Below are 21,816 nucleotides of genomic sequence, written 5' to 3'. Positions count from 1 at the left end.
GTTGAGCATCGTCTCCACCGCGGAGCCGAGAGCCTGGGCAGTGATGGGCGGAAGCAAATTGTTTCAACCAAGCTGCACCCAGCGGTTGCCGACTTTTTGGGCCGGCACTCCCTCCTACGAGCTAGTCGAGATGGGTGAGGTGAGACTCGGATGGGATCGACAACGACGAGCTGCAACATCGACTCAACAGCAACAACTACCCCCATCACAACTGCATGCTTAAGCGCTCACCACTACGCGCAATAAGCCTGAGAATCCCCGCCGCTCCGACAGCCACCCTCTCCCTCCGCCCTCACCTCATCCCCCGATCCTCTCTCTCCACCATGGCGTCCGTCGACGAGCGTATCAAGGAGCTGCAGGACAAGATCAAGGCTCTCAAGGTCGCCAAGCAGGATGCCTCCAAGGAAGTCGAGGAGATGAAGGCCCTCAAGGCCCAGCAGTCCAAGGACAAGAAGGACGGCCCCGCCGGCTTCCAGCTCAAGGTGCCCAAGGGTACCATTGACCACAAGCCCGCGGCCGCCCTCCTCCGCAAGAAGATCTTTGCTACTCTCGAGGGCATCTTTGCCAAGCACGGTGGCGAGGTCATTGACACGCCCGTCTTTGAGCTCAAGGAGATCCTCGCGGGCAAGTACGGCGAGGACTCGAAGCTCATCTACGACCTCCAGGACCAGGGTGGTGAACTGTGCTCGCTTCGCTATGACCTCACTGTGAGTCGAAAGCTTTCGGGCTGCAGTATTCTGACAGCGATAGGTCCCCTTCGCGCGCTACCTCGCCATGAACGGCGTCACGTCGATGAAGCGCTACCACATCGCCAAGGTCTACCGCCGTGACCAGCCCGTCATGTCCAAGGGCCGCATGCGCGAGTTCTACCAGTGCGACTTTGACATTGCCGGAACCTACGACCCCATGGTCCCCGATGCCGAGATCCTCTACATTTTGATCGAGGCCCTCACTGCCCTCGACGTTGGAGAGTTCACCATCAAGCTCAACCACCGCAAAATCCTTGACGGTATCTTTGAGCTTGCCGGTGTCCCTGCGGACAAGACCCGCGCGATCTCGTCTGCTGTCGACAAGCTCGACAAGCTCCCCTGGGCTGATGTCAAGAAGGAGATGACTGTTGAGAAGGGTCTCGATGAGGCCGTCGCTGACCGTATCGGCCAGTATGTTGGCCTCAAGGGTGAGTCAACCAGCATTGAACAGTCCTGACGGTTTTAGGCAAGGGACGTGAGGTCCTCGCCACCCTCCAGGCCGACGAGAAGCTCAACACCATCGCCTCGGCCAAGGAGGGCCTTGCCGACATTGCCCTTCTTTTCGACTACCTTGAGCACGCTTTCGGTGTCCTCGACAAGATCAGCTTTGACATGTCGCTCGCCCGTGGCCTCGACTACTACACTGGCATCATCTACGAGGCGATTGTTGAGGGCTCGGCTCCCCCAGCCCCCGCCGCTGCCGATGCTGCTGCCCCCGCCGCCGCCGGCAAGGGCAAGAAGGCTGCCAAGAGCGCGACTGTCAACGAGGACGGCGTCGACGAGAGCACCGTCGGTGTCGGCTCGATTGCCGCCGGTGGTCGTTACGACAACCTCGTCAACATGTTTGCCGAGGCTGCTGGTTCCAAGCGTGACAAGGTGCCCTGTGTTGGTGTGTCGATCGGCGTTGAGCGTGTGTACGCCATTCTCGAGCAGCGCCGCCGGGCAGAGGCCGCCAAGCCCCGCGAGAAGGAGACGGACGTGTTCATCCTCTCGCTCGGCAAGGAGGGTCTCCTCCCTGAGCGCATGAAGCTTGCCCGGAAACTCTGGGAGGCCGGCATCAAGGTGGGTTTAGAGTCATGTGCGGATGAAGCTAACCCGCCCAGGCCGAGTACCAGTACAAGGCCAAGCCCAAGGCCGAGCGCCAGTGGGCGCAGGCTGCCGACGACCAGGTGCGCTTCGTGGCGATCCTCGCGCCCGCCGAGTTGGAAAAGGGTGTCGTGCGCATCAAGGAGCAGGGTATCGAGCGCGCCGCGGGTGCCGACAATGGTGAGGAGGTGTCGCTTGACAACGTTGTCGAGTACCTCAAGGCTCGCCTCGGTTAGGCCGCGCGATATTGTACATAGCAGACTGAGTAGGTAGCATTGAGTGGCATCGAGGAGCATCTCTGGGTGCCAGCATGCACATATTGTAGAGGGCGGCTTTGGGTCAGCGTCTGCCTGATCTTCTGCGACTGCAGGTTCTGATGCGGCGACCTTGTTCAGATCGTAAACACGCCCACGAAGCCTCGCTGCCGGATGGTCAACCGATTGCCACACAAAACCTAAAACAGGCAACCAAAGTGGCAGCGAAGCGAACACGCGCAGTCCTCCTTCCCCTTGCACCCTTTACTGCGCCTCTAAATTTATCGACAGGTGGATACCGGATCCATGCATACTACTGCGTCTGGCGTGTGCGGCGCAGCTGAACGACGCCAGCCCAGACTCCCGCAGTTCACCCCAACGTGCTCGACTGTTGCCAGCCGCCATTAGAATGAAGACATTGGAGAGCTACGGATGAGCCTGGGGCGCGCAGGAATACGCGACCGTGAAGAGGGAAAGAACGACAGGAAGGGAGATATGAAACGGAGATGAGAACAGAGTGACAAAGAGTTCACAGGGTTCTAGCCCAAAGGCGCAGCCGATGGGGAGAGGGGGTGGTGGGTGTGACGGGATCGTCGGCGAAGGTGAGACACCCGCGACGGCCGTCACGCTGTCGGTTTGATCATCGACAGTTTAGATGAACTGCCAGGTGATGCCGACCATGCCCTCGGCGGGGGTGGCGATCTGGTTGAAGGCACCGACCGAGAGGTCGAGCGAGTTGTTCGTGTCGCAGGTGGGGCAGGCGTCGGCGATGGTGGCGGTCACCTGGCGGCCGTCCGAGACACGGGTGATGCGGACCTGGCGGCCACAGAGGTCCGAGACCTGGCCAGTGTTCTGCCACCAGCCGTTGGTGTCGATGGCGACGATGGCGTCCGAGTCCGAGTGGACGGTGCCGCAGGCACCGGCGACACCGTTCTGGTAGAAGAAGGTGGCGTAGGCGTCGCCGTAGGTCTGGCCCGAGCCGCCGCCGCCACCGCCCTGAGTAGGAGCGGCCGAGGTAGGCTGGGGCTGGTCCGTGGTGGTGGTAGTCGAGGACGAGGGCGCCTGGGTAGGGGCCTCCTTCTTGTCCGACGAGGACGACGACGGCGTGGGCGCAGCGGCGGCGGCAAAGGCCTCGTTGTTGTCAATGGCCGACGAGGCCGAGTCAGCCTCGGCGGTAGGCGACGACGAGGGGGCGGCGTCGGTGGTAGTGGTGGACGAAGGGGCAGCCTCGGTGGTGGTGGTAGACGAGGACGAGGCGTCGGGGGTGGCCTGGGCGTCAGCAGCCGAGGTGGTAGGGGCGGGGGAAGGCGCGGGGGCGTTGAGCGGGGTGCCGACGGCGGCCGAGGGGGCAGGGGCGCCCGAGTTGGAGGGAGCGGCGTCGGAGCAGTACTCGTCGTCGGCGTCGTCCGAGGCCGAAGGAAGGGGAGCGGTGGTAGCGCCGCTCTGCTTGGCGATACGGGCCGAGGCCGAGGCGAGGGCGGTCGCGTTGGGCGTGCAGTAGGACGGGCGCGAGGACAGGTCGGTGCCGTTCTTGAGCGGGTGGCAGCAGTCGGTGAAGAACTGCGTGTTGTGCTGCTTTGAGCAGCCGAGGGCGACGTAGCGGACGTGGTACGTGTCGTAGGGCTCGAGCTTGCTCGCCCAGCCAGTGGGCTCGCGCTGCTGCAGCTTGGCGATGGGGGCGGCCGAGGCCGCGACGGCGGCGACGAGGAGGGAAGAGAAGAGCATGGCGGGGGAAGGCGAGGGACAAACGACTGTGGTGTGTGTAGAGAGGGTGGCAGTGAGCGTCGAGCTCGTTTTACACGGACAGCGAGTGAGTGAAGGGAAGGGAAGGTGAGCAATGGAGAAGGAGAATGTGCATGCACGTTTAATGGCCTTGTTTAAAGGAAGGTCGTGGTGGCCGCAGCCCACAAGTGCCAGGAATACAAAGGTAGGAAAGGTATGCCGCAGTCACTCAACTTGGCTAAAGATGCCCCTTGGCCCTTCCCTGGCGCCGACCGAAACAGTGACGACGAAAGCACAGGCCCAGGCAGATCGGCACAGAGTGGTCCAGTCGCGCTGCAGGGCGTGCGGCGGCCAGCTTGGTGCATGTTGCCCTGTATTGCAAGGGTTAATCTGCACAGCAACAGTTGTAAACACTGGCAGCGAGCAAGCGAGACCGCGAGACACCTCGACGACCAGGAATCGGGGGCATCAGGGACACACTTGCTTGACCGTGCCGTGCCGGGTACCAATTGTCGCTATTTACAGCGCCTTGGCTGGCGACGCGCGCGAGCGAACAACGCCAGACTACGACGCGGCCAGGCCAGCAGCACCAGGCCAGAATTTAGGGGTTGGCCCTGAGTGAGTCAACTCGCGGCGCGTCGAGCTGCTCCCTCCACCCCCGGGAAACTAGTCCGCGCCATTGCTATTCCTGCGCACTGGTGCAAGACAAGGCCCGGCTGCGGGTGCTGGCTCGCTGGCTGGCTTCGGGACGACGGGGTGCGGCCTATATACATGGTTGGGGTCGAGAAGGTCACTCGCAGGGGCAGAGAAGCAAACAGACATGATATGTAAAGGAGGTAGCACCAGCGGCCAAGTCGCGAACACGTCGCTCGCCGCTGTGGCGTCGGCCCGGCTGTTGGTGCAGGACTCACCCCAGAATCGCAGTCACCGCGGCTGCTGCCCTTGGGCGTGGCCTCGGCCCGTCTCCACACGTTGGCCACGGCTGTTACTTATGAGGGTGCTCGCTGCTCGGTGGTGCTTGCGTCGGCGGTCGACGAGCTCTGTGGCGGAGGGGTCCGCCGAGAGGACGAGGCCTCTCTCTCGGGGGATGAAGCCAAGTGGCCGCCGACATGACGTCCGCATCGACTGGTGGCAGTCACTCGATCACGGACCACGACCGACCCACACGGCCCACCAGTCACTCACCCTGCCCGCAGTGGCACTCACCACACGCACGACTCACCAGCCTACAAGCTACATGCATAGAATTACTTCTCAAAACAGAATACACACAGACGTCATTCTACTTCGTCGTCTTCCCTGGCGTCACTTCGTGCTCCTCGGACTCGCCTTCGGCTCGTCCTCGGCCGGCTCATGCCTTCGCATACGGCGTGTACGCAGGCGGCGGGTGGTCGTACTTCGGGTCGAGGATCTCGGCGTCGCTGACCGGCTGGGCGGGGTACAGCGCCTGGAGCACGTCGTGCAGCAGCAGGCGCTCGCACATGCGGCCCTGGCAGTCGAAGAACTGGATGTGGGGGTTGGCGCGGGACACGCGCTCGAGCTCGTTCGCGTGCCGGTGGTGCTGGGGGCAGCCGTCGCGCCCAATCAGCAGAATCGTGACGTACGCCCACGACTCGGAGAGCAGCTCGAGCTCCCACTCGTCCATGTCGTTCGCTTCGCCGTCGAGCAGCACGAGCAGGCTGAGCTTGACCATTCCGGGGGGCGCCTGCCACCCGTACGTGTGGTGCCAGGTCGCGCCGGCCGCCTGGCCGTGCCGCTCAAAGTGCAGCTGCTTCACCTTCTGCCAGCCGGCCATGACCTGCGTGCCCCCGCCGACCGAGTTCTGGATGTCGGACCACATGGTGGGAAAGTTGCGCTCGGACAGCTTGCCGACGTACCGCCCGTACGTCGAGAACGTCACGACGCCGATCCCTGCCTCGCCGCCAGCAGTGTAGTGGTCGCGCGGGGTCGTGTGGTGCACTGCCCGCCCGAGGATAGAGTGCACCACGTCAATGTGCCGCGGCTGCTCGAACCCGTCGCGGTAGTGATCCCAGCCCATAGAGCTGCAAGTCAGCATCGTAGCAGACCCCGCGCCACACCCACCCAGACACATCAATCATGAGCATCGTGTCGATGCCACCGCCGCCGGGGTGGCTCTTGCCCAGGTCGACAAACTCGCGGTGCAGCGGCGCCGCGGGAACCTGCTTCGAGTATCCCTTGCGGCCATACTGGCCAAGGAAGGCGTCGTACTGGCGAAGGTCGTCAGCTCGCCACCACCAGTCTACCCCAGCACATCCTGCTCACCCGGCTCGCGTACCGCGGGTCAATAGCCCTCGCGCGGCGCATCCTCTCGCGCGCCATACGCTGCTCTGCAATCTCGCTCGGGCGCTGCGTGTCAGCTCGCCCCCACCAGCCAACGCACCATGAACGACAGCTGCGGCACTCCGTGGTGGCGCGCCTGGTTGAGCGTCCAGTACAGCCGTTCTGCCGTCAGCGACCAAGCGCGCTCAGCACACCCACTCTCCCCCTCGTCGTCCCACTGGCCAAAGCAAGGCTGGCAGAGCGGGCTCGCCGGCGAGTTTGCCCTGGGTGTGCGTCAGCTTGTCACCAGCGTTACTGTAGGCACCCACCACGCCGTCGGGATCGGCTCAAAGTACCCCGTGTCAAGGTACTTGAGGTACTTGCGCGGGTCGGCCGTGCGGACATGCGACAGCCCGACGGTCGCCTGATACCTGGCCACGATGGCGCGCGAGGCGTCGTCGGGCCACCGGAGGGCCTCGAGGCGGGATATCTCGGCCTCGAGGGCTTCCGGGTCGGGCTTGGAGCGGAGCGAGCTGAAGAGGCCCATGGTGGGTGGTTGGGGGTTGAGGTGAACAGTGTTAGTGTTGGTGTTGGTGTTGATGATACCCCGACAACCTGCCCCGCACGCCGCTCTTATCCTCGGCGCGTATCGGGACCCCTTGACAAGGTCTTAATCGCGCTCGTGCACTGCTTGCTGCGAGCCACTGGCTGGTGGGCAGGCCGTGGTGGGTCGAGTCGCAACAACATCTGACCCACTGGCCACTGGGCTATTAATACACGAGGCGGTGGCGGAAATGGATCTCGACGGAGTCGTCGGCAAGATCGGCTGGGTGAGGCCCAGTGACTGTCACACTGCCTGCAAACAGTCACCAGGGGACATCACCAGGACGACTTGCTTGCTGCCGACTGTGCATATCGCTGCTCCGCTCCGCCCCGAGGAATACGACGCGCCGTCACCGCCCCCTGTGGTGACGACATACCTCGCCGATCTTGGTGAGGCATTTCCCCCCGCCACAATGGGTTGTCCACCACTCGGTGACAGTTACGAGGCTGCATACAAGGTACATATTATCGGGCATGCAGAGACAGGATACTGGGGCATGCGATGTGGGGGGCATGTGATGCGCGGCTCGTGCGCGACTTGTGAATGCGTTGTGTTGTTGTTGTTATTGTGCTGTTGTTTGGTTCGGCCCCGTGCTGTGGGGTTGCTGATGCGGGGCCATGTTGCTTATAATGTCGCCACCATGCAGGCTAATACTCTCTTTCTCGAGTGTCCTTACTTCTGACTGTCCATTTACTCCTATCCTCTCCTAGAACCACCACAGCCAACTGGACTTGGTCTGGGGCGGCACCCACAGGGGGTAGTAGATGCGGGCGTCCGGAATGTCGCCGTCGAGCAAGCGGCGGAGGATGCGCGGGGGGATGCGTGGCGACGACGTGATCGAGTAAACCGGGCTCTGTCGCTTCATGATGTACTCGGCGCCGTCCTCGAACGCCCAGTGTGGGACGGGGTAGTCGCGCTTGGCCTGCTGGAGCTTGGGGTAGCGAGGCGTCGTCGCGCTCGCCTCGCCGGCGGCGTCGTACTCCGCGTGCCCAGGTGGCGAGGGTGGCAGCTTGCCCGCCTCATCGAACCAGAGGTACGAGGCGATCACCGCGAGGTTGTCGACGCTGTCACACACATCGATCCACATGTGAATGATGCGGAGGGTGATCTCCTGGGCTGCGGGGTCAGTGGTCGGCCCCACACCAGACACCACTCACGTTCGGTGGACTGGGAGAGCATGAACGGGGTGTAGTGGCTCAGACTGCGGGTGGCCTCGGCGACCTTGGCTTTCCATCTGTCGTGGATGGCCACCCACGCGCGGACCAGAAGGTCCTCAAACTCTGGCGACGTGGGGTCGAGTGGGGTGACCGGCTGGTGCACCTTGGCCCAGTCGGGCTTCCAATCTGGCCCGAGGTCCTCGAGCTGCTTCCGGGCGTGGTTGGAGAGCAGGCCGTACTCGCTCTTCTGATCGGTCGATGTGGGGTTGCGGGGGGGGCACGAGGCAGTTCCCCAGCTCTTCTGAGACCACCCCACAGAAACCTCGTCCTTCTTTGGGGTGTCGTCCTCGGGCAGGCTGGTGATGGTGGCGGTCGGACTGGGGATGGTGAGGTCCGGCGTGTCAAGCACTGTCGCCACACTGTCACCGTCCGTGTCGCTGCACGCGCAATTGACGCCGCACTCGTGCGCAAGGGAGTAAAAGCTCGCCTCGGAGGCGCCGTCGCCAAACTCGGAGCCCTCATCGTCACCCCACGCACTCTCGTGGTCTAACTCGCTGACGGTAATGGCCGGCGCGGCGCGGACAAGGCTACGGGCGGCAAAGGGCGCAACAGCGGCGGTGGGCTTGTGGGAGCTGGGGCCGGGCGTGGGTGGAGGTTGTTGTTGAATTTTGGCGGCCACCGGGCTCGGGGACTGGCCGCGGGGTCTGGGTGGTGTGGTCAGTGTGTGCGGGCGGTGTGCTTCGTCGTGACTCACTGGCGAGGGGTGAGAGAAGTCGTGCGCATGTTGTTGGTTGTAGGTGGTGGGGGATGATGAAAGGGGTGGTAGAGTCTATTACCGAGTGATATAGTCGTCGTCGTCGGGGGTAGTGGCGCAGTGCGAGTGAGGTGATGTTGTTGTGCGAGTGTGTGACAGGTTGGGGGGATGTGACGATGAGAGAGGACAATGATGAGAGGAGAGAGGAGAGCAGAGCAGGGAGGTGGAAAGGGGTATATGAAGTCGGTGTGGACAGACGTTGGGGGGAACAGACAGGCCGAACGCATGCAGTGACAGTCGATGTTGCCGTCGTCGTTTGACTCTTTGCGTTCGGCGAGACCAAAGCTTTGGGGCAGTTGAGAGCGAAAGTGTGTGTGTGTGTGTGTGTCGACTGAAAGCGGGGCGCGTCTCGTCTGGTTGCGTCGGGATATCGCCCCCAATCCGCCGCCGCCGTCGTCGTCGCCGCCGCTGTCACAGAGCCGCCAAAGGGCCGTGCGAGTTTTCGTGGGGTCAGTGCCCCAATCCCCATCCCCTTCGTCTTCCTTTTGTCTTGGTGGCAACAGCGACAAGATGTCGGTCAAGGCCGATACGCCTGGGCTCATTCTGGGTTGGTGGTGGGCACGACGCCTGCGCCACTGCACATGTCTGTCAGTCAGTCGCGGCCGCCCCAGCCATTGTCTGTGCCCCACCTGGTAGCAATGCAAGCAGCATGGCCCCAACCTCGACTCAACAAGCGCACGAGATCCATGACATGCCAAGCCCCGACCTTCTTGGAGCAGACGCAAAGGCAACAACAACAACACGGCGCCAACAACAACAACCACCACCACCCTGCTTCTCAGGCACGGCCAGCCCACAGATCGCCTCGCCCAGCGCCAACGCCAGGCGCCAAAATCATGGGGCTGTGGGGAAGATGCTTTGTGTGGTGCATGTGACTGGGGCCGGCGGTGAGCGCAGAGTGGAAGCACGCGAGGGTGCTTCTCCCCAGAGTAGTGGTTGTTTGTGTCGACCATGATGCAAAAGTCATGTCGGTGGCGACGAGACTCGGCGGCTTGGGCGTGGCTACAGGCTGCAGGGTCAGTCGACGAGTGCCACACCCACCCAGCTGTGGTGCGCGAGTTTCAGACTGGTTCAGCAGATCATCAGCCGCCAAGCCGCCGCAAGCCGACGCAGCCGACGAGCCACTCCAAGTCCATCATCCCCTCACCCTCCCTCCCTCGACTCGACGCGCACCGCGGCCAGTCTCCGCAGCAACCGGCACTGTCCGAGCAGGAAAGGCCTACACATGCTCCGACGATAACGGCTCTGACGTCGCGGGGCCGAGGGGCCGAGCTAACCTCGGGAGCGACAGCTCGGCCAGGTATCGACGCCGGCCGGCACGACCGGACGTCGCGACGGACCACGCTCAACAAGATGTAAAACGCGCTCCACCTCGCCATGAGCGTCGTGCCCAGCATGTCCTCTTCCCCTCCACGATGATCCTCACGCCGTTCCAGTACGCCCTAACAGCAAGCAACATCTGCACGGCACAGGCGCTAGACCACACGGTGCTGGTCGTCAACTCGCTCCCGCGCACGATCGCATTCTACGCGCGCCTGGGGATGCGGTACGTCGCGGCGTCGACGCCAGCAGCTACCCACGCGCTCGAGTTTGGCGCCTCGCGCATAGAGCTGAGAGAGTACGACCCGCTGTCGCCCCTCGGCCCGCGGAACGGCGCCGCCGAGCCGCCAGACATCGAGCTCGAGCCCCCCAGCGCCGTGTTCGCGCGGCCTGGCGCCGCGGCCGTGTGTGTCGTCGTTGCGGAGCCCGTCGCAGAGGTCAAGGCCCGCCTCGAGCGCACCGGCATTCGCGTGCTCTGTGATGGCCGCGTTGTGCGGCGTGTCGGCGCCGCCGGGGAGCTGTGCAGCATCTACGTGCGGGATCCAGACGGCAACGTCGTCGAGTGAGCACAGTCTCGGCGGGTGTGGCTGACCTGGCCCAGACTCGCAAACTACGCCGCATAGCTAATTACACCCTGTATGCATGCTCTAGACAACTAGCTGTACGAAGATCTAAACACTCTACTCGCTGCCCACGCCTACACCGTCTCGTAGTAGTACCGCGACCCGACGTCGTACTCGAGGATGACCTCGGCAATCATCCGGTCGACGGCCGCAGGGAACTGCTGCCACACAAACACCTCGAACGCGCCCGGCAGCACGGCCGGCGCGACCATGCCGCACGTGTACTCGCCGTCGCCGGCAGGCGCGAGCAGGATGGCGAGGTTGCGCCCGGGGAGGTGGGGCACGCCGCGCAGCCCCTCGGGCGGGCTCCAGCTCACGACCATGCCTGGGCGTAGGCGCGTCTTGAACGGCTGCGATGAGCGCTCGGGGTCCGCGTCGGCGCTGCACAGCCCCTGGCTCAGCTTGTCCATGTACCCGTTGATAGCCTTGACGCCGTCGTTGGAGTCAGCACCAACGTCGCCGTCGGCACCGTTTGGCGTGGGCGTCGACTTGCCACTGCTCTTCTTGAACACCACGGCGCGCGCAGAGTCAATGTGCATCCCCCAGAACTTGGACTGGAAGGCGTGCGCCTGCTCGGCGCTCACACCGGGGGTCTTGAGGCAGCGCGTGATGAACTCGGGCGCGGGGAGGCTGAGGAGCTGCTTGCCGGTCTCGGTGGGCGCGAGGATGGCTGCGTCGACGGCAGGCGTGCCAGACTGTTGCGGGGGTCAGCTTGCTTGCTTCACACCGCTCGCCCCCCAACCCAACTCACACTCTTCCCCACCCACGACCGCAGCTGCGCATTGTCCCAGCTGCTCGGGCGGGCGGGATCATACTTGACCACCTGCGGCTTTGGCGGCGTGCCCTTCAGCAGCGCGCCGTAGCGCAGCGTGCTCTTGCTGGCGCCGACGTCGAGAAAGCTCGGGTTGATGCACGCCACCACGAGCGTCTTGCACGCGCGCTCGGCGGCCGGGTCGAACACGTGCTTGAGCACGCGCGTGAGCGGGCTCTGGCGGAAGGGCACGTAGCCTGGCTTGTTGTTTGGCGCGGTGATGTCGACGCTCGCACGGCCGCGGATGCAGTCTTTCAGCACCGACAAGCTCGTGTTGATCTCGCGCGCCTCCTTCATCCGCTCGGCGCTGTGCGCGGCCTTGTCGCGCGCTGCTTCGGACCCGGCCAGATCAACGAGGTACAGCACGCCCTCGTCGGCCTGCGGCAGCGCGCGGTTCACCAGGCGGATCTTGCAGATCGCGTGGCTGCGCGAGCTGGTCGCGTTCTTCAGCGTCGGCTCGGTGCGCCGGAACGCCGCCGCGGCCTCGATCTGCGCGAGCAGCGCATCGGCGCTGCCGACCCGCACGTCGCTCGCGCCCGCGAAATGCGTCGACCCGAACGAGTCCTCGAGGATCGACACGGGCTTGCGCGACGACAGCAGGTCGAACGCTGACTTGCCCGCCAGCTCGATCACGGAAATAAACACGTCGCGGTCCCCCTCGAGCTCGGACGAGAAGAGCGTCTGCGCAATCAGGCATTCGAGCGCCGACACGGTAAACGTCTTGCCTGACCCCGTCTGCCCGTACGCGAAGAGCGTCGACACGCCGCCGCTCCACGCCCACGGAACGAGCGGGCGCACGAGGCGCGCGTAGATGTCGTCGCTTGTGCTCTCGGGCCCGAAGACGCGGTCGACGGCGTAGGACGAGGACTAGGGGACATCAGTAAATGTCACGCCGCAGCCTCCGCTACCCACGCTCAGCGTCAACGGCGCCGTCGGCTTGACCGGCCGCCGCATCTCGTGCAGGTCGACCGTGCCGCCCGACCCAGGACGGAGGAGCACGCCCTCGACCTGCCCGCTCTCGACCTCGTCGTCGAGCAGCGGGCGGATCCGCGCCGCGATCGTAATGTCATTGTCGGGTGCAGCGTCCAGCGTCGTGTTCAGGCTCTCAGTGCGCGCCTTGAGGTTGTGCGCGGATACCAGGTCCCGGTATCGCGCCGTGTTGTCGATTAGGAACTGCTCCATTGTGTGCGCGGAGTGGACAACAAGGCAAGACGGTGGCTCTTAGTCGAGTTGGACGGACAACACGCCAACACTACACGCCTCCTCCACTTGGCCGCATGACGCGCGTTTGGGCCCCTTCCGCGTTGCACTTATCGCACTAGGCCGACGCACCACGCGGGGCAGCAAGCACCTTACGCAGTACACTCTCTGGCTCCATGCTTGATCCAACGTCTAGCACGCACCAGGCGCGTCAGGCGTATGCACAGGCTGGGCACAGAGGGGCCCGAGGAGCCGAGAACAAGAGTAGCCGAACAGGCCGATCGTGGTCCAAGTCGGCGTGTGTTGTGGTGCTCCACACGACCACACGACCATTGCCGAGTGGCGAGTGAAAAGCAACCAACACTCAAGCCCACTCACTCACTACCAGCGGCGCGTCACACCTCACCCAACATCTCATGCATTGCCCTGGTGGCTTCAGAGCACTACAACTAGACATGTGGCTGAAAAGAAAAAGGGCGACACCCCTTCACCTCGCACTCCTCTCCCCACATCCTCTGATCGCTGGCGAGTTGAATCCCCAGCAGGTAAACGCCTCTCTCTACTATCTCTTCTTCGTGGCAAGCTCCCTATTGAGCGTTGCCTTTAACTTCTGACATGTAACTCTTCGTCGTTGTCTATGCCGCAGGCGCGCTTGGCGTCTGGCCCTGCTGGCGGGGGGCCCTGTTGCCACCACCGTTCGTGTTTCCGCCACGAGGGCGGTTGTTGTTGTTGCCCTGGCCCTGGCCACCACGAGGCTGGCCGCGACCGCCGCGGTTGCTGCTTGAAGGGCGAGAGTTATCCCTCGAACGGGCCTGGCCGTCGGCCTGAGCCTGTCCCTCGACAGCGGCGGGAGGAGGAGCGAGTCCGGCGGGGGCGTTCTGGTGGTTGTCGCGAGCGGCAGCAGCCACGACTGCGGCAGGAGGGTGGGCAGCAGGCTGGGCGACAGGGGCATGGGCGGGGGCAGCGGGCTGCGAGGCGGCAGGGGGAGCAGCCTGTCGCTGCTGAGGGGGAGGGCGAGTGGCAGGCGGGGCGGCACGGGGCGGAGGGGTGGGCTCCTCAATAGCGGAGGGAGCAACATACAGGACAGGATCTATGACAGCAGGGATGGGCTGGATTTCAGTGCCCAGTTCGGTTTCAATGCGATACAGGTTTTGGCGGTCCTCATAAGTGAGGAGAGAGATGGCGAGACCGAGATGACCAAAACGACCGGAACGACCAATGCGATGGAGATATGATTCAGCAGTGCGGGGGAAATCGAAGTTGATGACGACATTGACGGCCTGGATATCGATACCACGAGTGAGGAGATCAGAGCAGACGAGGTTACGGGTCATGCCCTGACGGAAGTCGTGGAAGACACGGTTGCGATGGGATTGGAGCATCTTGGCGTGCGAGTAAAAGCACGAGTAGCCAAGTTCGGTGATCTTCTTGGCAAGAAGTTCGACACGGTTGGTAGAGTTGCAGAAAATGATGGACTGGTTGATTTGGAGTTTGGAGAAGAGCGTGTTGAGACTGAGCGGTTAGCCCAGCAACTTGGTGAGTCAACCAACGTACCAGTGGACCTTTTGCCGTTCTTCGACATAGGCGTAGTATTGGGTGACACCCTTGAGAGTAAGCTCGTCCATGAGGTTAATCTCGTAGGGCTGGACCATGTTGCGGTTCTGAGTGGGTCAGCAGACTCCTCGACGACAGTCCAAGCATCACTCACGCGGAAGTCCTTGACGTGGACGGGGAAGGTGGCGGAGAAGAGCATGACCTGCCTCTCGCGGGGGCAGAGGCCGAGAAGCTGCTCGACGACAGGAGTGAACTCCTCGCTTAAGAGCTTGTCGGCCTCGTCCATGACGAAGATGCCAGACTTGCTCAGGTTGGCGATACCCTTGCCGCCGAGGTCGAGGATACGACCGGGGGTACCAACGAGAATATGAACAGGTTCCTGGAGACGAAGAATGTCGTCTCGCAATGTGGTACCACCAGTGGTAACCATGACCTGAAGGCCGGGAATGTGGGCGCCGAGGGTCTTGCACACCTGTGATGTCTGGAGCGCCAGCTCACGAGTGGGGACGAGAAGGACGGCTTGGATGTGGGAGAGGGAAGTGTTGACGCGGTTGAGAGTGGGGATGATGAAGGAACCAGTCTTGCCAGTTCCGTTCTTTGCTCGTGCAAGAATGTCGCGGCCGGTAAGAGCCATAGGGATAGCCTCTTCTTGGATCGGAGATGGTCTTTCGAAGCCGGCCTCCCAAATACCCATAAGAAGCTCGCGCTTCAGACCAAAGTCGTCGAATGACGAACCCTGGGTGGCGGTGACATCCTGGAGGTGATGTTAGCATTGTTTGGTCCGGCCATTGTCTTGTCGAGGAAGCTCACCTCGGTCTGAGGACGCATGTCCTTTGGAGGGCGGACGAGGCCGACGCGGTAGTCGCCCTGGGGTGGTCTGGTAAAAGTGTCAGCAATGTGGCCCTTGGTACACCGTCGCATGGTCTACTCACGCTGACGTAGACGCCATGGCGGGTGAAGGAAGAATGTGACTGTGGAGGGGCAACGAGGAAGGGGTTTGTGCTCCTTCTCTCTCTGGTCGAATGGAGGGGGGACCAATGAGACGGCAAGTCGCGAGGGAAGGTTGTTCTCGTCGACGTTGATTGAAGAGTGTTGTGTGTGGGTGTGTGTCTCGATAGAAGATCTTGTTGCTGGTGTTGGTGACGTTGTTGTTGTTGGTGGTGTGGGGAGTTGAGATGAAGGGGAAGTGGGGATGTGAGGAGGGAGGAAGATGGGTTGGAGGAGGAGCGAGCGAGTCAAGGTGATCACCGATACCGAGACGACCCTCGTTCGCCGCACCACCACCACCACCAGCTCCGCCTCGCCCAGCCCAGCCCAGGCTGCGACCTGCCTGGTGCTTCAGCGTCATAGCCCCTGGTTCCAACACCGCGGAAATAAAAGCGGTGGCAGATTAATGAAAATAATGACGTGTATTAAAGTGTCATTAGGGTTTGTTATTGCCCGTCTTGGCGGGGAGCGAAGCGCGACTGCCTTTTGGACGAGCCTGCGGGCGGCAGGCGGCATACAACCCAAGGGGAGATGGAAGGCTCGCGACCTCCCCCCCAGGGCCTAGCACTGAAATGGCCGTCATGTCCAACAGACGTCAACAACACAAACTCGAAACACCATCTACATAGTCCTACTCCACCAACTACCAACATCCACGACAAAGTCCGGCACACAACCACATCCTCTTGGGCCTCGACTCAAAGCACAGATCAACCAAGGTGGTCCGAGTAGCCCACACGAGGTCCACCTGAAGCTCCGGCCCCCACAACGATCAACACAAGCCACCTCGTAACCCTGGACATAAACACCACCCTCTTGGCCGCCGCCTCTTGACGCCGTCGCACACACTCTTTCCGTGTTGACTCCCCGTGCTTTCCTCTCAACATGGACCCCTCAAAGTTAATCGGGAGAGTCACCAAGGACACTGCAGTGGACGCGGCGGCCCAAGCAGAGTTCAGTGAGAAGAAGTGAGTTGTTTGTTGACATTGTTGTTGTGCCCCTTGAGCGCACAGGCTGATGCCCTTCCCTCCGTCTCACTCTCTACCATCAACGAATGCACATTACCCCTACTCCATTCTCTTCACATCAATCTCAATGGCACGCCGTGTATCTCCATACTGGCGGCTCATGCTTGCTCGTGGTGCCGTCCAACCTTTCAACGATGCCGACGACAATCGCAGGCGAGTATGGGTTCCCGACACCGCCGAGGGATTCCTTCCAGGATGGATCAAGTCTGAGCCGACACCCGGCAAGGCTGGCCCAGATGACACTGCCGAGGTTGTCATTACGACGACGGGCGAGATCCGCGTGGTGCCAGTCCATTCGCTGTCCCCAATGAACCCGCCGCAGTTTGATGGTGTTGAGGACATTGCCGAGCTCACCCACCTCAATGAGGCCAGTGTCGTCAACGACCTCCGTATGCGTTACGGAGCAGGAAGCATCTACGTGAGTGTTTATCTTGGAAACGCGCGTCACAGTCGCTGATCAGCACACAGACCTACTCTGGGTGGGTCCGGCCAGGGGCGGTCACCTTGGAGATACTAACAGCTGCAGGTTATTCCTCATCTCGCTCAACCCCTACCGCCCTCTCCCCATCTACACCCCCAAGATCGTGTCTCAATACCGAAGCAAGAGGAGGGAAGAGAACCCACCGCACATCTTCGCCATTGCCGAGCGGGCGTGGCAGCAGATCGGCGAGGAGCGCGAGAGCCAGAGCATTCTCATCACGTATGTGACCTATGACAGCGGCCACTAACCTTCACAGTGGTGAATCAGGTGCTGGAAAGACCGAAAACACGAAGAAGGTCATCCAGTATCTTGCCGCCATCGCAACAGCCGCAGACGCCGCCTCGGCCTCGGCACCCACTGGCCTCCCCCGGTCAGCAAGCTTTAAGAGCAGGGATGTCGAGGATGTTGAAGCCGGCGCGTCTGCAGAGCTTGGCCTTCTCGAGCGCCAGATTCTTCAGGCCAACCCCATCTTGGAAGCATTCGGTAACGCTCAGACCATGCGCAACAACAACTCGTCGCGTTTCGGCAAGTTCATTCGGATCTTCCTCGCCCCCAATGGTGCTATTGCAGGCGCCAACATTGACTGGTATCTCCTCGAGAAGAGTCGTGTCACTACTCGTGCCAAGGGCGAACGCAGCTTCCACGTCTTCTATCAGCTTCTGCAGGGAGCCAAGGAATCTGGTCTTGCCGGTGGGTCGACTCTTCCTGGCTTTTGGACTACGTTGACACTTCACCCCAGAGCCACTACTTTTGGAGGGCGGAGCCGAGAAGTACAAGGTCCTGAATCAAACACGCCTGTTACTGGATGGTGTTGATGACCTTTCCGAATGGCGCTCTTTGAAGGCCGCTCTCGATGTTGTGGGCTTCACCAAGGAGGAGCAGTTCGAGCTCTTCCGAGTCGTCGCGGCCATCCTCCACATCGGCAACATGGAACTCGTTGGCGGATCCACCGACCAAGCTTACTTGTCGCCCGAGTCTCAGACTACCGCCGAGAAGGTCTGTCATCTACTCGGCATCTCGGTCAAGGAGTTTGTCAAGTCTGTGCTCTCGCCCAAGGTCCGCGCTGGCCGTGAACTGGTGACGCACGCCCGAACGAAGAAGCAGGCCGAGGACGAGCTTGCAGCTCTGTCCAAGTTCATGTTTGAGAAGGTGTTCAGTGGCATGGTCGACAGAATCAACACTGCTCTTGACCGCCCCAGCAGCAAGTCGTGCGTACTGGGCTTGATCGTTCTCATTGCATACTGACCCATCCAGCCTGTTCATCGGCGTGCTTGATATCGCGGGTTTCGAAATCTTCGGTGAGTGCGGTGCGACTGAGCGCGGACCTGACCTCTTCAGATGTCAACTCGTACGAGCAGCTCCTCATCAACTTCACCAATGAGAAGCTCCAGCAGTTCTTCAACTTCCACATGTTCACGCTCGAACAGGAAGAGTACACGCGTGAGGGGATCAAGTGGGATTATGTCAACTTTGGCCTCGACCTGCAGCCCACCATTGAGCTCATTGAGAGCACTCAGCCCATTGGTGTCCTCTCATTACTCGACGAGGAGTGTATCATGCCCAAGGCCACCGATGTCACGTTCACGGACAAGGTGCAGCAGATCTGGGAGCCTCCCAAGGGCTCCTCGAAGGGAGTTCACCCTGGGTCTGCCAAGTACAAGGCGACTCGCTTCAGCAAGGGCTTCGTCATTAGACACTACGCCGGCGACGTCGAGTACAGGACCGAGGGCTGGCTCTCCAAGAACAAAGACCCGGTCAACGATGCTGTCGCCGGCCTGCTGTCGCAATCAGACGTCCCCGCCATCTCCACCATGTTCGCCGAGTACGCCGAGGATGCCACCGACAACGTCGTGGGCAAGCGCAAGAAGCGTGGCGCCTTCCGCACCTTGGGACAACGCCACAAGGAGCAGCTCAACCAGCTCATGGGCCAGCTGGCAGTCACTCAGCCTCACTTCGTTCGCTGCATTGTCCCCAATGCGGACAAGAAGCCCGGCAGGGTTGACGTCAATCTCGTCCTTGACCAGCTCCGCTGCAATGGTGTCCTCGAAGGTATCCGAATTGCGCGCTTAGGTTATCCCAACCGGCACTCGTTCGCCGAGTTCCGTCAGCGCTACGAGGTCCTCACTCCTGGTGTCGTCCCTCAGGGCTTCATGGACGGCCGGAAGGCAGCAGCGCTCATTGCCCAAGCCTTGGAACTTGACGCAGAGTTCTACGCGATTGGTGCGACCAAGATCTTCTTCAAAGCCGGCATTCTCGCAGAGTTGGAGGAGCGCCGCGACGCCCTCCTCACCGACCTGTTCCGCCGCTTTCAGGCCGCAGCGCGAATGCACATCCACCGCCGACGCATCAACAAGCTCATCAACCGTGCCCAGGCCGTCCGCACGATTCAACGCAACGCTCGAGCCTACAATGAGCTCCGTGACTGGCCATGGTGGTCCCTGTACGCCAAAGTCCGCCCCCTCCTTGCAGCCACTCGGGTGGACGACGAGCTGGCCCGCAAGCAGGCAGAGCTGTCCATGGCAAAGGAGCGTGCCGAACGCGACGAGCAGGAGAAGAAGCGCCTCGAGGACCTCCGAGCTGCTTTGTTGTCCGAGAAGGAGAAGGTTGAGCGGGATCTCTCCGCCGAGCGAGACCTCGCTGTGGAGAAGGACCAGATGCTCAACCGGTCCAAGGCCAACGAGTCTGATCTCCAGGAACGTGTCAAGGAGCTCGAGGAGGAACTTGCCAAGCTCGAGACCAAGTACCAGGACGCTGTTGCTGCTGCTGAACAACACGACGACAACCTCGCCAAGCTCCGCCACAAGCATGACCAACTCGCGGAGCAGGTTCGGATGCTCGAGAAGGACAATGTGGCTGCTCGTCAGCGCGAAATGGATCTCCTGCGACAGTCCAAGGACAAGTCTGCAGAGCACTCCAAGCTCGAGAACGCCAAGTCGGAAGTTGCCAGACAGCTCGAGCAACTTCGAAATGACGTGGCCAACAAGGAGGAGCAGCAGCGTCGAGCCCGGGAGAAGAAGGAAGCTGAGCTCGTCGAGGTTCAGAAGCTTCTGAAAGAGGAGAAGAAGAAGACGTGAGTGTTTGGGGAAGGGTTGCACTGACTGTTAGTGAAACGACTACCGCTCGAGCTGCAGACCTCACCAAGGACGTTAGCCGTCGCGAAACTGCTCTTCAGGAACTTCGCGAAACCATCAAGGGCCATGAGGTGACGATCACAGCGAAGCAGACGGCTCTGGTCGAGCTGGAGGGCAAGCGCGCATCTTCTGCCAAAGCCCACGAAACAAGCGAAGCGGCAAAGGCAGCGCTCCAAGTCACAATCGACGGTCTCAAATCCGAGTTCAGTCAGAAGGACAAGGAACGGCAGACACTCCTCGGCGAGAAGGCCAGGCTCGAGAAGTCTCTCGACGAGCTCCGCAAGGTCATGGACGCCAAGGTGTCGGAGGAGATCCAGCGCCAGGAGGTCGTCCGCAGCCGGGAAGCTGAGAACTCTGATCTGCGAAAGCAGGTCTCTCAGCTCCAAGAGTTGCAGGAGAAGCAGCGCGAAAATGCTGCCCAGCTTGCCAACAAGCTTCGTGTCGATATTGACGGATTGCGACAGCGGCATTCGACTGCCGAGCGTGACCTCGCGTCGACCAAGGAAGCCCTCAAGTCGAAGGAGTCGCTTCTTGCCCGCACTCAGGCTGCCAGTGCAGATGCCGACAAGGCCCGCAAGCAGGCCGAGAGCGAGCGCAGCAACCTCCAGTCCCAGCTCAAGAGGACAGAAGAGGAACGAGATGCGGCCAAGGCGCAGATCTTGGTGAGTACAGCACTGGGTGAGCATCACTGACAATTCAGGTGATGCAGCAGGAGTCTCAAGAGAAGGACCTCATGTTTGCCGAGCTCGAGGACGCTCTCCTGCCCATCGAGCACGAGAGAGATGCGTTCCGCAAGCAGCTTGAGGCGACCAAGTCGCAATTGTCGAGCGAAACTTCCAGGCGGCAAAAGGTCGAGCAGGAGTTGTGCGGGCTCCAAGAGGAGTTGGCCCAAAACCGGAACGACATGGAAGAGCTCGAGCGCGACCTCGCGAACGCAGCCGGCGATATTAAGGCCCGCGATGACGAGGTGGCCCTACTTCGCAGTCGCGAGAACCGGACGATTGTCGAGCACGTTCACGTTCTCGAATCAGCCAAGAAGGTGACCGACAGGCAGCTGGCCAACCAGGTCGAAGAGAACATTCGCCTCAACCAGACTCTCAAGTCTATGGAGACCAAGCACAACCGACTCCAGGGTGACTATGATGACCTTCAGCACCTCCACAACCAGCTCAAGAGGTCTCAGAACAAGGAGGCCCGAGCCGCGAGGGCCTCGCTCGGCCCCGAGGACAAGGCGACGACTCAGCTCTTGGCAGAGGAGCGCAAGGCCCGTGCGTTGGCCGAGAGCAAGATCGCGTCTCTTGAGCGAGACCTGGCCGAGCAGAGACGGCGCGCTTCTGCAGCCAACCTCGCCCCCAAGCCGCGGTCAGTGTCATCCTCTGCCGAAGGTAAACTAGCCCGGGCGTTGCAGGAGATCGCGCGCTTGGAGAAGGAACAGGAGGTGGCCGCTGCCGAGAACAAGAGGCTGGCCACAGAAATTGCCACTGCTCAGCGCGCACCTGTGCCTCCACCAAAGACACCCAACTCTCGTGCCGAGCTCCTTCGTGGCCTGCAGCAGTCGCACGAGGCGCTTGGACGGGATATGTCTGAGACGTTGCGGCGGTTCGACACTGCACCTCTCACCCCGTCTAGACGACACAACAGCGGCTCGGGGCCCGTACCAGGTTCAGAGGAGCAAACTGTCTCGCACGTCCGGCAGAAGGCCAAGTCCGTGGGAGCTCAGTTGGACAAGTGAGTGACACGCGGGGTGAAGGGTATGTGGCTGACCATAATCCAGTTGGCTCGCGACAGAAAGTTTGAACACCGGCAACGGCCTGAAGCTCGGCGGCGTCAGGGACGAGGTGCAGCGGCTGAGGCAGCTGCTGAGCCAGCTTGACTCGGACACGTCGCCTCGGCGATGATCATCCTCCTCACGGCGGGGCCGCCGGCGGCAACAGTGACGGTGTGTATTCTTGTACAGCATTTGACGTTTGAGCATGGCTCGATTCGGCATGTATCTCTTGTGCGTTTGTTTGGTA

At 61.7% G+C, this 21,816-nt stretch overlaps 8 protein-coding genes across 9 annotated transcripts; 3 read left to right on the top strand and 5 right to left on the bottom strand.

Moving 5' to 3' along the window:
* The first annotated feature begins 166 nt into the window (after nt 1-166).
* Nucleotides 167-2,166, top strand: hts1_1 (Histidine--tRNA ligase, mitochondrial). 2 transcript variants are annotated; one of them, XM_062773952.1, is made up of 4 exons: nt 167-707; nt 751-1,177; nt 1,216-1,811; nt 1,853-2,166. In XM_062773952.1, exons 1-4 carry the CDS (start codon nt 216-218, stop codon nt 2,069-2,071), a joined length of 1,734 nt encoding a protein of 577 aa, XP_062629935.1. In that variant the 5' UTR covers nt 167-215; the 3' UTR covers nt 2,072-2,166. The 2 variants fall into 2 exon arrangements, with proteins under 2 accessions (XP_062629935.1, XP_062629936.1); XM_062773951.1 differs by having other exon boundaries at nt 1,201-1,811.
* A 574-nt stretch (nt 2,167-2,740) lies between these two features.
* On the bottom strand, nt 2,741-3,814 carry pi_1 (Papain inhibitor; the record flags this gene model as incomplete). The annotated part of the gene is made up of 1 exon (XM_062773950.1): nt 2,741-3,814. One exon carries the CDS (start codon nt 3,812-3,814, stop codon nt 2,741-2,743), a length of 1,074 nt encoding a protein of 357 aa, XP_062629934.1.
* A 1,218-nt stretch (nt 3,815-5,032) lies between these two features.
* On the bottom strand, nt 5,033-6,681 carry LOC62_05G007426 (uncharacterized protein). The gene is made up of 6 exons (XM_062773949.1): nt 6,421-6,681; nt 6,311-6,375; nt 6,213-6,274; nt 6,095-6,178; nt 5,894-6,039; nt 5,033-5,853 (listed from the first exon to the last, which is right to left on the bottom strand). Exons 1-6 carry the CDS (start codon nt 6,636-6,638, stop codon nt 5,163-5,165), a joined length of 1,266 nt encoding a protein of 421 aa, XP_062629933.1. The 5' UTR covers nt 6,639-6,681; the 3' UTR covers nt 5,033-5,162.
* A 720-nt stretch (nt 6,682-7,401) lies between these two features.
* LOC62_05G007425 (uncharacterized protein) lies at nt 7,402-8,635 on the bottom strand (the record flags this gene model as incomplete). The annotated part of the gene is made up of 3 exons (XM_062773948.1): nt 7,402-7,811; nt 7,853-8,556; nt 8,607-8,635. 3 exons carry the CDS (start codon nt 8,633-8,635, stop codon nt 7,402-7,404), a joined length of 1,143 nt encoding a protein of 380 aa, XP_062629932.1.
* A 1,446-nt stretch (nt 8,636-10,081) lies between these two features.
* On the top strand, nt 10,082-10,552 carry RDO1_0 (Glyoxalase domain-containing protein RDO1; the record flags this gene model as incomplete). The annotated part of the gene is made up of 1 exon (XM_062773947.1): nt 10,082-10,552. The coding sequence occupies one exon, from the start codon at nt 10,082-10,084 to the stop codon at nt 10,550-10,552; it is 471 nt and encodes a 156-aa protein (XP_062629931.1).
* Nucleotides 10,553-10,683: 131 nt separating this feature from the next.
* DSK1 (Diatom spindle kinesin-1) lies at nt 10,684-12,645 on the bottom strand (the record flags this gene model as incomplete). Its single annotated transcript, XM_062773946.1, has 3 exons — nt 12,333-12,645; nt 11,361-12,287; nt 10,684-11,304 (listed from the first exon to the last, which is right to left on the bottom strand). The coding sequence occupies exons 1-3, from the start codon at nt 12,600-12,602 to the stop codon at nt 10,684-10,686; spliced, it is 1,818 nt and encodes a 605-aa protein (XP_062629930.1). The 5' UTR covers nt 12,603-12,645.
* A 377-nt stretch (nt 12,646-13,022) lies between these two features.
* Nucleotides 13,023-15,382, bottom strand: VAD1 (ATP-dependent RNA helicase VAD1). Its single transcript, XM_062773945.1, has 5 exons — nt 15,107-15,382; nt 14,985-15,051; nt 14,329-14,928; nt 14,175-14,281; nt 13,023-14,132 (listed from the first exon to the last, which is right to left on the bottom strand). The coding sequence occupies exons 1-5, from the start codon at nt 15,121-15,123 to the stop codon at nt 13,256-13,258; spliced, it is 1,668 nt and encodes a 555-aa protein (XP_062629929.1). The 5' UTR covers nt 15,124-15,382; the 3' UTR covers nt 13,023-13,255.
* A 397-nt stretch (nt 15,383-15,779) lies between these two features.
* On the top strand, nt 15,780-21,813 carry Myh9 (Myosin-9). Its single transcript, XM_062773944.1, has 11 exons — nt 15,780-16,129; nt 16,343-16,607; nt 16,658-16,668; nt 16,716-16,889; nt 16,927-17,360; nt 17,410-17,878; nt 17,925-17,968; nt 18,009-19,740; nt 19,776-20,463; nt 20,502-21,529; nt 21,576-21,813. The coding sequence occupies exons 1-11, from the start codon at nt 16,047-16,049 to the stop codon at nt 21,697-21,699; spliced, it is 5,052 nt and encodes a 1,683-aa protein (XP_062629928.1). The 5' UTR covers nt 15,780-16,046; the 3' UTR covers nt 21,700-21,813.
* The last annotated feature ends 3 nt before the right edge of the window (nt 21,814-21,816 follow it).

The sequence above is a fragment of the Vanrija pseudolonga genome, chromosome 5 (genome assembly GCF_020906515.1).
Source record: "Vanrija pseudolonga chromosome 5, complete sequence".
NCBI lineage: Eukaryota > Fungi > Basidiomycota > Tremellomycetes > Trichosporonales > Trichosporonaceae > Vanrija > Vanrija pseudolonga.
Note: the sequence above shows the minus strand (reverse complement) of the source record. Positions and strands in the feature narration are given on the sequence as shown.

What these genes read in the sequence shown, in the direction of transcription:
- hts1_1 (XM_062773951.1), top strand. Translation starts at nt 216, where the DNA reads ATGCTTAAGCGCTCACCACTACGCGCAATAAGCCTGAGAATCCCCGCC. An exon ending in CGCTTCGCTATGACCTCACT is followed by an intron (nt 708 to 750) that starts GTGAGTCGAAAG and finishes TGACAGCGATAG; the next exon opens with GTCCCCTTCGCGCGCTACCT. An exon ending in TCTGGGAGGCCGGCATCAAG is followed by an intron (nt 1,812 to 1,852) that starts GTGGGTTTAGAG and finishes TAACCCGCCCAG; the next exon opens with GCCGAGTACCAGTACAAGGC.
- LOC62_05G007426 (XM_062773949.1), bottom strand. Translation starts at nt 6,638, where the DNA reads ATGGGCCTCTTCAGCTCGCTCCGCTCCAAGCCCGACCCGGAAGCCCTC. An exon ending in TGCCGCAGCTGTCGTTCATG is followed by an intron (nt 6,179 to 6,212) that starts GTGCGTTGGCTG and finishes GCTGACACGCAG; the next exon opens with CGCCCGAGCGAGATTGCAGA. An exon ending in ACCCGCGGTACGCGAGCCGG is followed by an intron (nt 6,040 to 6,094) that starts GTGAGCAGGATG and finishes GACCTTCGCCAG; the next exon opens with TACGACGCCTTCCTTGGCCA.
- VAD1 (XM_062773945.1), bottom strand. An exon ending in ACATGCGTCCTCAGACCGAG is followed by an intron (nt 14,929 to 14,984) that starts GTGAGCTTCCTC and finishes CATCACCTCCAG; the next exon opens with GATGTCACCGCCACCCAGGG. An exon ending in GAACGGCAAAAGGTCCACTG is followed by an intron (nt 14,133 to 14,174) that starts GTACGTTGGTTG and finishes CTAACCGCTCAG; the next exon opens with TCTCAACACGCTCTTCTCCA.
- Myh9 (XM_062773944.1), top strand. Translation starts at nt 16,047, where the DNA reads ATGGACCCCTCAAAGTTAATCGGGAGAGTCACCAAGGACACTGCAGTG. An exon ending in GCAGAGTTCAGTGAGAAGAA is followed by an intron (nt 16,130 to 16,342) that starts GTGAGTTGTTTG and finishes CGACAATCGCAG; the next exon opens with GCGAGTATGGGTTCCCGACA. An exon ending in CGGCCAAGGCGCAGATCTTG is followed by an intron (nt 20,464 to 20,501) that starts GTGAGTACAGCA and finishes CTGACAATTCAG; the next exon opens with GTGATGCAGCAGGAGTCTCA.